The sequence below is a fragment of the Xenopus tropicalis genome, chromosome 4, assembly GCF_000004195.4.
Source record: "Xenopus tropicalis strain Nigerian chromosome 4, UCB_Xtro_10.0, whole genome shotgun sequence".
In the NCBI taxonomy this organism is placed as follows: Eukaryota; Metazoa; Chordata; class Amphibia; order Anura; family Pipidae; genus Xenopus; species Xenopus tropicalis.
Window position 1 is genome coordinate 69287737 of NC_030680.2, and position 14934 is coordinate 69302670.

The 14934-nt window shown below is 38.3% G+C and overlaps 1 protein-coding gene across 3 annotated transcripts in view; it reads right to left on the reverse strand.

Moving 5' to 3' along the window:
- tdrd12 (tudor domain containing 12) overlaps positions 1 to 14934 on the reverse strand; it is a 68575-nt gene that overhangs the window by 14819 nt on the left and 38822 nt on the right. For all 3 annotated transcript variants that reach the window (XM_018093101.2, XM_012961356.3, XM_031900806.1), the window contains exons 18-21: positions 13321 to 13438; positions 4373 to 4512; positions 2694 to 2914; positions 1213 to 1303 (exon numbers count right to left, since the gene is read on the reverse strand). In XM_018093101.2, the coding sequence (XP_017948590.2) occupies positions 1213 to 1303; positions 2694 to 2914; positions 4373 to 4512; positions 13321 to 13438 (570 nt within the window). The remainder of the gene's footprint in view (positions 1 to 1212; positions 1304 to 2693; positions 2915 to 4372; positions 4513 to 13320; positions 13439 to 14934) is intronic.

Genomic DNA, 14934 nt, shown 5'->3' on the forward strand with positions numbered 1-14934 from the left:
TACGCAAAACAATCCGCCAATGGCAAAACGCATGAAAAAATTTGCCACGGAAAAATTCGCCACACGTCCAAAAATTTGCCGCAAATCCATGCCTGGCGAAACATTTCATCAATTGTAGCCGCGTATAAATAGTTGCGGGCAACAATTTTTTTGGCCGCACGACATTGCGAATTTTTCGCTAAAGATAAACGGAACAGATTCGCTCATCACTAGCAGTTTCTATTTCTAAGCACCTACTAATTATATGCTACCATTTACATGTGGCGACAATTCATATGCGGCGACTATCTATTTGCGGTGACAATACGCGGGCGTTACCATCAAATACCTTCGCGAGTTAAATAACGCAGCAAGTGTGCTGATGAATCGTGCGTTAAGTCGCGAAAATTTAGATGCGATAAATAGCGCACGTTTTAACGCCCTTTAGTGAATCAGCCCTTATATGTCATTGCCTCCACTGCTTTCCTTAACATTTGAAATCTATCAGTATTCAGCTCTTATTTAAAAAAGACTCCAGTTTCCACAATGCCTTGCCAAATGTTTTGTGATTAACATATCGAAAAGGAAGGAAAAAAACTAGGGATGTGCCAAATCCAGGATTTAGGTGTCTGACCAAAACAAATCGGAATCCTTAAAATCACGTGACGTGAACACCGAAGTAAAAAAAACAAAAATGTAAGAATGCGCACTTCTATTTAACCCTTTCATAGTCTAATTACATATGCAGAGCAGGATTCGATTCGGTATTTGGCCAAATCTTTTGCAAAGGATACGGCCAAACACAAAATTAGTGGATTTGGTGGATCCCTAGAAAAAAACAGAAGTATACATGACATTGGGGGGAAAAGTCTTGACTCAAAGGCTGACTACATTATTTCAATAATGAATGTTGTCAGGACCAGCAGTAAAGCCCAATAGCAAAGAGCAGACAAACTCATTAAAAATGTTGTTCACCTATAAATTAACTTTTAGTATGATGTAGAGATTGCTATTTTGAGACAATTTACAATTGCTTTTAATTTTTTATTATGAAGTTTTTCATTTATTAATTGATGAAATTGTTGACATTGTTATTTAACATTGAGATCTGCACATGAGGATTAAGGTGCAAATTTTCTAGCTGCAATTTTTTTATTCTGTCAATGTAATGGGTTGATTTCGATAGTTAACAGTCATGCTGCATGTATATCATAAAATTGTTAGTATACTTACAGATATGTACTGGTTGGTTGTTGTCATGGAATACTGATGGTCTGTAGATGGAAGGAGGTTATGGCGATCAGGGCATGTAAATAGATTTAACCTAGAAAAAAAAAGGAAAACATGAATTAGGTATGGGATCCATTATCCAGAGACCTGTTATCCAGAAAGCTCAGAATTACGGTAGGGCCATCTCTCCATTTTAATCAAATACTTCAAATTTTTTTAAATGATTTTCCTTTTCTCTGTAATAATACAACACTACCTTGTACTTCTTGAGCCCAACTAAGATATAATTAATCCTTATTGGAGCCAAAACAATCCTATTGGGTTTATTTAATGTTTAAATGTTTTTATTTAGTAGATTTAAGGTAGATCTAAATTATGGAAAGATCCCTTATCCTGAAACCCCCAGGTCTAGAGCATTCTGGATAACGGCCCCATACCTGTACTACTTTTGAGATGAATGTGCAAAATGTTAGGAAACTGGGCAACTTCAAAGCAGGTCCCCGTAGCAGAATATTTATGGAAAATAAAGGCCAGTCCCATATACCCACTGGCATGCATATTCTCAACATGTTCCTTTTTGTAGCACTCTGCCATGAAGCAGTATGGGCAACAGAATCTCTGCTATTTACTTGATACCAGCACACTCACAAAAAGGCAGAAGGACATTTAAAACCCTGAACATTGCAGGTGTCTTTAAACACACATATTGCACATAAAACCACCAACCCATAGTTAAAACACCCTTTTATCTAAATAATGTCTTTTAAGAAAAAATATTTTTCTTATTGTATCTACCATAGGATCCCATATTGAACACTGCCATTTTAGGCATTAAAGTGAATTATATTATAATTATAAAGTCTGAATGATTTCAGTGCCCCTGACAATAGTCATCAACAAAAAATATTTTCTCTTTAATTGTACAAGGAACAGGGTACATACACAAAGGGCACCATTCATGCTATGTTAACAGCAGTCAGTAAATGTACACTTGCACCTGCATTTTTTTCCTGTCAGGCGTTTAGTGAGCACTTTTCTGCCTCTTTCCAGCTTTTAAATGGGGGTTACTGACCCCAAGATCCAAAAACTTACTCTGTAAGGCTAACATTGTATTGGCATTGGTCTTGTCATTAGTACTTAGTATAATCTTTTTTTTCAGGCCTTCTCCTATTCATCTCTCATTTATACCACTGTCTGGCTGCTAGGGTTAAAAGGTCCCTAGCAACCAAATAACTGAAATTTGATGCTGAGAACTGAGAAGTTTAATAATTCAAAAAATCACACAAAATTACAAAGAGAGACCAAATGCTAAATGTCTCAATGTTAGTGTCTACATATTATATACAGCATAATAAAAATTAGTGCAAACTACCCCTTTAAGCTTTTATTCAGAAGAAATTTCTCTTCTGAGGATAAAAGTACCATTCACTTTGCCCCCCAGTCTCAATTTTTTTATACAAAATATGGAGTAGCTTTTATCTTACCTGCAAACACCAAAAGTTTTGATATGCTGACAAATATCTTTATCAAACTTCCTATTCTCATTTGCCTGTAAAATTCCTTGCGTAAGATCACTTAACTCTGGCGGAATTGTGGCCTCTGTGTGTTGTAAGTAACGCAGTATATCAGTTGAATGGTGTATATGTTTTTCTGTCATAAGCAAAACAGATCTGGCTACTGGGAAACTGTCTTCTAAAGAAATTACCTACACGTAGGGAAGAAATGAATATGATGATGACATATGCAAATGCATAATTATAATCAGGGAACGGTTGTAATTAATGTCATTTCTGTGATTAAATCTTTAAACACAAAAGCACAGGATCATCAATAAAATGCATAACATTTCTTGCAGATAATATAGTTTCAGTATCAACCAAAAACTTGAGCTTCCAGCTTTCCTTCTTATTAAAGAGGTAAGGGTATTAGGTATTATATAAGGAGCAGTTTTAAAGTGGAGGTCATGGACTACACATGGTAATCTCCTAGTAGTCATAAGCGTATCTATATTTTAACAAGACTGTTATGCCTTTTTGTTAATTTTGGTCAGTCTGTGAATAAATTGTATGATTGTATGTGTTTGGCTTGTCTGACCCAAAATGGTACACAGGCAGGTTATTGACCCATTTCAGTGTGTGTATCAGGCCATCAGTTGACCGAAAATTACAGACCCACATCGTCAGAGAGTTATTAAAAGGTTCAGTCTACCAGTGTAGTTTAGCTAGCCATGTGCAGGATGATTGATCAGGCATTAACTACACCACTACCCTCAGAAACGTGCATATATAATATCCTTGGGTTGCCCCACAGCTCTTTAAGGTACACACTCATTATTATTGAGCACCATAGAGCACCCGTGAATTTGGGTAAGAAAGTATTCTTTGTGTCTGCTACTTATTTTACCCAGACTTTCCTGAAGACAGTAGAGTGCACAGACTAAAGCACTGGTCAACCACAGAAGGTTTACACATGTCATGTGGGATGCATAATTGTATTTACTATCATGACACATTATTTTAGTATGTGGATACTTACATTATTTTAAATTGTAGATGTGTTTGTTACTTATATCTGCACTTTGGCGTTGATTTTTTTTTTTTTTTAATCATATGTAAGATAGGGTTGTCACCACATGTACTCGAGGTATGGGGTGCAATAGTGGTGCCTGAGTATAAAGAACTGTAAAATACAAGCAACATAGGCAAATGGACCATTGGTTAATAAGACAACCATTCCTTGATGATTAAAGGGAGGAACTGTAAAGGCCTGGAAAAAAGAACTTACTGGCAAATCCATGCATGTTACTACACAACATGCAACATTTGCCTAAATTAAAAACTAACTACACTATCCTAACAGCAGCTAGGGAACATTCCCAGAGCACTACCTCCTATGTAAAAACTGATAATGACTATAAAGTCGATATAGAGGAAAGAAGCCAATATAAATTATTTTGTTTTGCCATGCTTCCAGAGGGCTTAACCACCCTGTGTCTGCACTGACAGGAAAGGTTTCCTAAAGAAACTCTGCCCCTTTGTAGCATTAGGTCCACTTACATTTTCTACCAGGCAGATAAACATAACTGCTGTGGAAAGGAAAACAAACCCATATTGACTATAACAAGTGCCAAGAAATCTATACTATGGGTAATTAAATATCTTACCCGCTCTGTTTTACTGTGTATGTAGTCCAGTAAGGAATAGAGGCGCAGACCAAAAACATTTTCATTTTCTGGAAAACTGAAGTGTATTATACATGTGGCATCTGTCACTTCAAGAAGAGGTAAATATTCATTTGTAACAACTGTGGAAAACAGCAGAAAAGGAAGGTTACAAAATAACATAAAATCAGGGTTCAAAATTTCAATAGTATAAAAGCTTCTAATACATTTGAATATATAGATTAAATCAATAGGCAATTATATTGTGGAACATACTGCAAACTAAACTTAAAGCGTGACAAAATTTTACAATAGGTATTGCCTCCTTTGGAGCAGTATGCAATTTTTAAAAAAAATAAATAAATTTGTATTGGTTTTACAACAATATAATTTTAACAGTAAAAACAATAAGCTATGATGATCTAGTGTCACAAAAACATGAGCAAGGAGGTTTCACAGTGTCACTAAGCAGTTGCTATGTAAAAGGCTTTTGACAGAGCTGGTGAGAGAACAAACTTGGAATAACGTTTAGAAAAAACCTATTGTGATGAGGGGAAAGGGGGGAAGTAAAAGGTGGGGGGGGGGGCAAGATTACCAGTCAAAATTATCAGTACATAATTACAAGAACTTCAGGGGAAATACATTATAGCAGTATGCACTTTCTATAATAATTAACAGGGAGCAATGGAATTGCTGGGCTTGGGGTGGCTTGGTTTTCCAGCTTTTGTTGTTACTGCTATGGTCAGACCTTTATAAACTAAGGAAAATGGGGTCTCCACACTCCAAGGCTTAAGTTAAAAAAGATAAAATCTCTATTTGAACATAATAAAAACAGGCATCAGCATCAGACACCTGACGCATTTCAGCCACATCTGCCCTTAATCATAGGCATATTAGGACAAAAACAGACTGGCCCTATATATACAATTTAAGCAACAGCGACCTCTAGTGTATTCACAGTGAAATTACTACTATATACTACTACTATATATTATGTATATAGGGAAAAACGCAAACAATGACACTGAGAAAAGGAATTATCACAGTGTACCATAAACCAAATATAAGAGGGCACATCAAAATTCGAGTTTGAATCCCAAAATGGGAAAAATTCGGATTAGATAAAATAATTTCCGATGATCGCAAATATCACAAAAATGCTTACGAAAAAATCGGAATAGTCATAATAATATCGTATTGGTGATTCAAAAGTTTACCCCAACCCATATGGGCCTACTCAGGGGCTTCCATAAATCCTTGTGGATTTTTGGAAGAATGTCTATTACTGGTGTAATAGGATTTTCCTTTATTAAAAAAAGATTTATTGCAAATAACTTGCAATGATTTGCAAATTTCTGGTTTGTACTAGTATTTTGCAACATATTACTGATTATATCAACATAATAACTATTAATTATAAAAAACAATGCACCCACCATTGCCTGCTGATTTGATCATCACATTTATGCAAAGATGACAAAACTTTCCTTTCCTCTCTAAACATATTCTCCCTTAGTAAATGTATATCAACTTTCTAATACTTTTCCTCCAATTTAACCATCATTAACTCACTGGATATACACTGCTCAAAAAAATAAAGGGAACACAAAAATAAGACATCCTAGATCTGAATGAATGAAATATTCTTATTAAATACTTTGTTCTTTACAGTTGAATGTGCTGACAACAAAATCACACAAAAATTATCAATGGAAATCAAATTTACCAATCCATAGAGGTCTGGATTTGGAGTCACACTTAAAATTAAAGTGGAAAACAAAACTACAGGCTGATCCAACTTTGATGTAATGTCTTTAAAACAAGTCAAAATGAGGCTCAGTAGTGTGTGTGGCCCCCACGTGCCTGTATGACCTCCCTACAACGCCTGGGCATACACCCACACAAATGGCTCAGGTAGTGCAGCTCATCCAGGATGGCACATCAATACGACCTGTGGCAAGAAGGTTTGCTGTGTCTGTCAGTGTAATGTCCATAGCATGGAGGCGCTACCAGGAGACAGGCCAGTACATCAGGAGACGTGAAGGAGGCAGTGGGAGGACAACAACCCAGCAGCAGGACTGCTACCTCCACCTTTGTACAAGGAGGAACAGGAGGAACACTGCCAGAGCCCTGCAAAATGACCTCCAGCGGGCCACAAATGTGCATGTGTCTGCTCAAATGGTCAGAAACAGACTCCATGAGGGTGGTATGAGGGCCCGAAGTCCACAGGTGGGGGTTGTGCTTACAGCCCAACACGGTGCAGTAAATTTGGCCAGAGAACACCAAGATTGGCAAATTCGCCACTGGCGCCCTGTGCTCTTCACAGATGAAAGCATGTTCACACTGAGCACATGTGACAGATGTGACAGAGTCTGGAGATGCCGTGGAGAACGTTCTGCTGCCTGCAACATCCTCCAGAATGACCAGTTTGGCAATGGGTCAGTACAGCCCTCCATGTGCTTGCCAGAGGTAGCCTGACTGCGATTAGGTACCGAGATTAGATCCTCAGACCCCTTGTGAGACCATTTGTGGTGCGGTTGGCCCTGGGTTCTTCCTAATGCAAGACAATGCTAGACCTCATGTGGCTTGATTATGTCAGCAGTTCCTGCAAGACGAAGGCATTGATGCTATGGACTGGCCTGCCCATTTCCCAGACCTGAATCCAATTGAGTACATCTGGGACATCATGTCTCGCTCCATCCACCAACGCCACGTTGCACCACAGACTGTCCAGGAGTTGGTGGATGCTTTAGTCCAGGTCTGGTATGAGATCCCTCAGGAGACCATCCGCCACCTTATCAGGAGCACCTCCCAGGCATTGTAGGGAGGTCATACAGGCACTTTATATCAGTCTGTAGTGTTTTTTTCCACTTTAATTTTGAGTGTGACTCCAAATCCAGACCTCCATGGATTGATAAATTTGATTTCCATTGATAATTTTTGTGTGATTTTGTTGTCAGCACATTCAACTATGTAAAGAAGTATTTAATTAAAATATTTTATTCATTCAGATCTAAGATGTCTTATTTTTGTGTTCCCTTTTTTTGAGCAGTGTATATTTCCATAATACGAGTTTTTGGTGGTGTAAAAAGAAAGTGTTTAAAGGAGCAGTTCAATGTAGGCAAAAATGTAATCTATAAAGGCTGGAGTGAGCAGATGTCTAACATAATGATCATAACATCATTCCCTCCTTTATAGCTCTCTAAGCTATTAGCAGTCAGTTCCCAATCAGCAACTTGAGAGGACATAACTATTCAGTTAGATTGGTTTTGAATCTGACCAGCGTGCTCACAAACTAAACTAAACTGTTATGTCCTATGTGCCCCCCCCTAAAGTCACTGACTAACTAATAGGTTAAAGAGGTGAAAGCAAGTAGAGTTCTGGCTATTATGACATCTGCTCCCTTAAGCCATTATAGATTACATTTTGCTTAATTAAAAATATTACAAATATTCTTTATTTTGCATAGTTTCATTTTAACATGGAACTGTTCCTTTAAATATTCTCTAACCATTTTCAGATGTTCATCACCAAATGTAACACACAATCGTAGTCTCTGGAAAAATGCCTCCAATTTTCAGACCTAATTATATTTGTGTACAGACTAAACAGTTGCACATCTTACATTGTATTTACAGTACACCGTCATAACATGAGCATCCTTTTTAGATGTAATGGTAAAAGGAACACTAAACAGATGTCAAACAACAAATCTACTGTGAAAACAGATAGGAACACATTTTTTATTTTTTAATTCCCCACACAAAAAAAAAACCCCACCCTCCCTAGATTACAACTACTAAGAGTACAGCTTTTTATAACAACAAGGATCTTCTAGTTGAAAGGTTAGATGAAATAAAAAAATTTAAGGCCAGGGTATATCCAGATAAAATTTTGGAGAAAACAAAATGCAAGATTATGGCAGGTAGGTAATTGTCACCTGAAGTTCCTAAACCGGACTGCTTTGCCAACCTGACTGTCCCTTCTCAACCTGTCGGTTATAGCTAATGCACTCCAAATATGGCAGCCCCTGATAGAGGAACATGGGGATCACATAGATAATGTAAAAGCATCAGGCACGCCGCCAAGATACTGGCAAAAGTTCTGACCACTAGACTAAAAACGGTGATCTCCCAAATTATACACCAAACCGGCTTTATGCCCCACAGATCCACAGATGTGAATCTGAGGAGGCTGTACTACAATCTGCAAGTCCCACATGACAACTCAGGATCCGGGATAACAGTATCCCTGGATTCTGAGAAAGCATTCGATTCAGTTGAGTGGGGAATTCTGGAAAGATTTGGTTTCGGGGAGAACTTTATAAAATGGATTAAACTACTATATACCAACCCTACAGCCAGCATTCAAGCAAACAATTTTACCTCACCAAGCTTTTCTCTAACGAGAGGGACAAGGCAGGGGTGTCCCCTATCCCCTCTGCTATTCGCACTGGCAATAGAACCCCTGGCGATACAAATTAGGCATTCTAAACGCGTGATAGGGCTAAAATATGGCCTGAATGAAGAGAAGGTATCCCTTTTTTCCCGATGATGTTCTGCTCTACCTGGCAGACCCAGGGCCCTCTCTAACAGGAATACTAAAAAAATTTTCCCGCTTCACGGTATTTTCGGGTCTCCGTATAAACTGGACCAAATCAGTTATATTCCCTCTGGAGCCCACATTGACGCCAAACCAGGCCGCAGACTCCCGGTTACAGTGGGTTAATACGTTTAAGTATCTGGGGATAAACATACACTTGGATCCAGAACAATTTAGTCCCATGAATGTCACCCCCATAAATCTACAACTGGCTACATCTCTAGCACACTGGGCATCTCTTCCCCTCACTTTGTGGGGAAGGATAAATGTAATTAAAATTATTTTTCTCCCCAAATATTTATATATTTTTCACAATGCATAGACTATAATACCTAAGTGAACCTGTGATGTGATCCAGGCGCAGATGCGCCCATTTCTCTGGGGGAATAAGGTACCATGGGTCTTATTTGCCACATTAACAGCCCCTTATGATAAAGGAGGATTGAGCCTTCCAAACCTTTTCTTTTATTATCTAGCGACCCAACTCAGCTATATAAATTGGTGGTTCACGCAGGACCTAGAAAATCGAAATGTGGTGCTTCAGGCCAATACCCTAGGATCTCTGGAAGCACTGGGTAACTATTTATTTAGGAAGCCCAAAGACCATCCACCCCTACCTAAATGCATGAAGGCACCGGTTGCCGCCTGGCAAGCAGCAACAAAGCTTGCAAAACTTACCTTTCCAATACTGTCTCCTTTCCTACCATTGTGGAAAAACTCAAATCTACAACACTTCTACCACTCGGAGGCCATATGGTTCCGGGCACCAAAGAAAGTTAAATACCTAGGAGACATACTTCTGAACTCCAAATTTATTAATATGGTGGAGCTTAGGGAGAAAATAAGCATGCCACAACTGCCTATGTATAGATACTTGCAGTTGAGGCATACAGTTAGAGCCCAATTCGGGGCAACAGACCTGACCCTCAAAGAACCACCACTACTTTCTCTACTAAGAAGAGAAGACCCTAGTAAAATGATCTCTCATATTTACGCACAAATAATATCTAGTGGCCCAGCTCCATTTCAATCAGCCTATACTAGATGGCAAGATGATATACCAAGCCTAAGGCCCAACCAGTGGGAAGAAATCACTGAGAATTTATATAAATTCTTGATTTGTACCAGGGACAGACTGATCCAACCTAAATTTACGCTCAGAACCTATTATACCCCAAATAGATTATTTTGCATGGGCCAAATAACAGCCCCTATTTGCAAAAGGTGTGAAGGAGTGGATGGGTCATACTGGCATATGATATGGGCATGTCCTATTATCAGCAGGTATTGGGTGAAAATTACCAGGTATATGATAGACACATTGTGGTACCGAGGGCCGGAATTTTTCCGACCTACGTGGTGGAGGGCCAATAATGGATGCCAGTTTTGACCACTCCCCTTTTTGAAACCGCACCCACTTGAAACCACACCCGTGTTATCACATGACCATACACATATTAATGGTTGTAGTACAGCAAAAACCTGCCATACTCTGCCTTCCCTACCCTGCCTGTGTGTGTGTGCCATACTCTGGCTTCCCTACCCTGCTTGTGTGTGCCATACTCTGCCTTCCCTACCCTGCCTGTGTGTGCCATACTCTGCCTTCCCTACCCTGCCTGGGTGTGCCATACTTTGACTGTGTGTGCCATTCGTGGCTGGTTTGTAGCATACTTGGCCTGTGTGTGTCATACTCTGCCTGCCCTACCCTGCATGTGTGTACCATACTCTGCACGCCCTATGCTGTATGGCACACACAGGCAGCATAGAGTGACACAATGCTGCCACTGCTCCTACAGTCTGCAAAATAACTATATATTAAAAAACTTTTTAATTGCAGTACCACCTCAGTATATGTTCTTTTTGTAGTGTGCAGGGATTATTTGTGGGTTTCTACTGCTCCTACAGTCTGAGGTGTGAACAGGGGAACAATGTGGGTGATTACAGCCTGAGCCTGAGGTGTGAACACTGCAGGGGGTGAACAATGCAGAGATTAAAAGGTGTGAACAACACAAGGGATTACATATTTAAACAATACAGGGGGATTGCAGCCTGAATCTGAGGTGAGAACCATGCAGTGGGGGCAGTTAATCACAGTACTGATACCATTTAAAGCTTACACAAGAGTAAGCCATCAAAGCAGCCAGACAGGTGGGGGGCCACACAGAGGGGGGTCCAGTTGGACAGCACTGGTCTAGTGGATGACCTTGTTCCAACTAACTATGCAAGAATTTTGGTAAGATCACTACTATACTACGCCAAAAAAGTATTAATTATGCATTGGATGGCCCCCTACCCCCTCGGAAGACTGTATGGGTAGATTTGTTCAATCAAATGCTTCTGCTAATCAAGCTTACGTATAAAGCCAGGGGCCAACCGAATAAATTTGACAGAATCTGGGGAGGCTGGCTGGACGCTCATCTAACTGATTTACCTTGAATTACATCTGTGAATAATCTGGCATGTTTTGTATAACAATATGGAAAACTCAACTATGGCTCTCCCCCCTTTTTTCCTTCTGTATCCCACTCCTATATATTGATAAAAACAAATAAAAATAATTTCTGTTAAAAAAAAAAAAAAAGCATCAGGCACAAACTTTTAAGATAAAATTTGAAATACCATGCATAGACAATCTTATGCTAGATATATGTAAAAAAAAAAGGTTTAATTTCCAGTGTAAGTATCTCTTTAGAAGTGAGTGGGGTCTTTTGAAAAGCAAGTTTCCAGAGATTATAACATTTAAGTATCCACCTGTAATGTCCTATACAAAACATGGAACTTACCCCTTTGTGGCTGTAGCCAGTGTTTTGAAAGGAGAATGGGCACATCGCCCTTTAACGGGCATCCATATAACAATTGTAGGTACTATAATTGCCTATGTGGCAAAACTTATGTAAAAAATAAGACTATACACATTGTAAAAGATAAGATAACTTTAACAGGAGTTAACAAATAGAAATACATCAGTCCTTGGATAAGCATTTAAGTGAATGTTGCCACACTATAAGCCAACTGATGTTTCAAGTTCTGAGTTCAATACTGAAATTAGGACTTGGAGGGGATGGAGCCATAGAATTACTCTGAAGAGAGGCATTATATGGATATGTAAAGTAGGATTATTAAATCTGTTTCTATTTAAATACTAAGGACTTTCATTTTAATTGTATTTATTTCTTGTATGACATAGGAACACTAGACGGCAAGATAAGTGTCTCTTTTGATTCAAATGGACTGCTGTTCCTTGACGAAAACCCAGACACATATCATGCTCATACATAGTTATGGGCTTCTGTCATGATTTTTAGGGTATATATTTTTTTCTAAATTACTGCTTACATTGCAAATAATTCATTCTACCATTTAATTTTTTTAAATATAAATGTATTTTTTTTTTTTAATTGTAATACTGGTGTGTAGGCAGCCATTTCAGTGCATTATGCCCAATTCTTAGCTTTCAGAAACATTGGAACTGCTTAAACATTAGAACCTATTGTTTCTCCTACTCCCATGTAACTGGAGGAGTCCCAAGCCGGACATGGAATTCTTACTATTGAGTGCTATTCTGATATCTACTGGGAGCTGCTATCTTGCTACCTTCCCACTGTTCTGCTGATCAACTGCTGCAAGGGGGGTGATATCACTCCAACTTGCAAAGCAGCAGTAAAGTGTGACTGAAGTTTATCAGAGCACAAGTCACATGGCTGTGGCACCCTGAGAAATGAAGAATATGGCTAGCCCTGTGTGAAATTTCAAAATTAAATATAAAAGAACAATTTAAAAAAATGGATTTAAATGGAGGATTCTTCTGGAGAAGCGATTCATTTTGAAAAAATTACAGTATTCCTTTACCTGGCTCTCTGGTGCTCAAATTTTTGCAGCTTTCTGTACCTGACACTTGTGGAGGCAAATTTGCTAAAACTCATTATTTTCTTTAAATAAACTCATTTTTTTTACGAATGTTAGACATTTATGAAAAAATCTGAACTGAAAAAGAATGTGCAGGAAAAAAGTCACAGAAACGTCTTGCAAACGGCAACTTTTTTAACTTGTCACACGATAACTACAACTTTTTTGTATTGTTGCACAAAAGCCAGCATAAAAAAACCAAAAACCTCTAAAAATTCAAGGTAAAGAATGATCTTCCAGGGAAGGGACATCTGTCATTGACTACATAATATCGACAGATTTTAGATGGAGTATCTTTAGATTCGGAACTGTCATAATTTTAAAGTAAATCTCAGAAAAGTCAAATCTTTTTCAAGTTTTATTGTTACAAATCCAAATTTAAAACTTTAATAATAAATGAAAAAGACAAATTAAAAGATCATGCTTTTTAACATACTGCTTACCTAAAACAATGTGTGTTCCACGGCTTAACATATTTTTCCATTGTTGTAACACACTGCTAAAACTTTGCACTTGCTTCCTGTTTACAACTAAACTGAAAATGGAATGGTTTTGGACAGCCTAAAATGAGAAGTTATTCACATATCAATCAATTTGTATGATACCAATGACCAAAACAACATACATAAAACCTTAGTTTTAAATCCCCTTAAGTTATCCCCTATTTTACACTTTTAGTGGTCTAACAAGTATATAATGCATTTGCCTGATTTCACATTTTCCCCAAGTTTACACTATTTTTTTTTCTGTTCCCTTGAAAAACATAAAACAGGGGTCCCACTGTACAATGCTATTCACCTCAGTTTTTTTTAATTTTTTATTTAGTTGTTTGTTAAAAGAGGTTTTACAAAATGCAAATGTTGAAAAACAGAATAATAATATTTAGGAACAGACTGCCCTGCTGGATTTTTGGGAAAATCTGTGTTGACCCATCTTACTTTCTGTATACACTAACATTAAAGTGATACTGACAGCCACTTGAAATTTTTTTTTCACACCTGCTGTTGTGTTTTAATTTGCCTGACGAAGGGGTACGCCCCTGAAACGTTGCTGCTATTTTCTGAATAAACACGCAGGGGCTAAGCCCCACTTGCATTACACTTGTTGTGCCGATCAACTATTTTTTGTGTTTTAATTTGTATCAGCTTTAAATTCCATATAAACGAAATCTGCAAAGTTTTTTCGCTTCATAATTATAGTAGCACAAATTACAGACCCACGGAGCAGCCATGTTTGTTCCCTTCTTTCGGGTTTTAATTTAAATACCTTCCAAGTGAATAAATATGCCCAATGACAAACCTGCAACGCCCCTTCTGCAGAAAAGGAGCAGAGAGGGGGCACAGGCTTTGAAGTAGGCAGGCAATGAAAACATCAAGCCTGCCTGCTATCTAGTTCACAATGCAATGCAAGGAGCGAGGGAGGGAGGAGGAACTCTTTGAAACAAACGGCAAGCTGAATCCTCCCAGTTTATGACATAGTCCTTTTGACAAATTGAGAAGCTACAGTCGGGTTCAAGATCTTCAGTAGGATTTATGTAGAGAAACAAGACTTTTAGGAAAAAACAGTCAACATGACCTAAAGTTAGGTTTGGAAGTAAGTTCATATTTTTATAAGAATTTTTTTGGTGTCAGTATCACTTTAACACCAGGGGCGCTGATGCCATGAGGCAAGTTGAGGAACTCGCCTAAGGCAGCGGAGCCCAGATATTCCCAGGGGCAGTGAAAACCTGCTCCTGGTAACTTAAAGAGCCAAAATTATGATTTTTAATTTGGAAATATGGCTCTTCCAGTGCAGAGGGCTATACTATAATCTCTTCATTAGTGATACGACCCCCATATTGACCTCCTCCAGCGGTATCAACTTGGCAGCGCTGATAGATAAGATGAAGAACCCTGTTGGTGACTTACTGATTTATTTAACTGAGAGAGGAATATTTAAATATAAAGTAAACCAAGGGGAAAAAAAATTATTACAAGAAAAACCACAAAATATTGGCATCAATTATAGTAGCATGAAATATGAAAATCAGAAAGTAAGCCCATTGGCTGCCTGCGGAC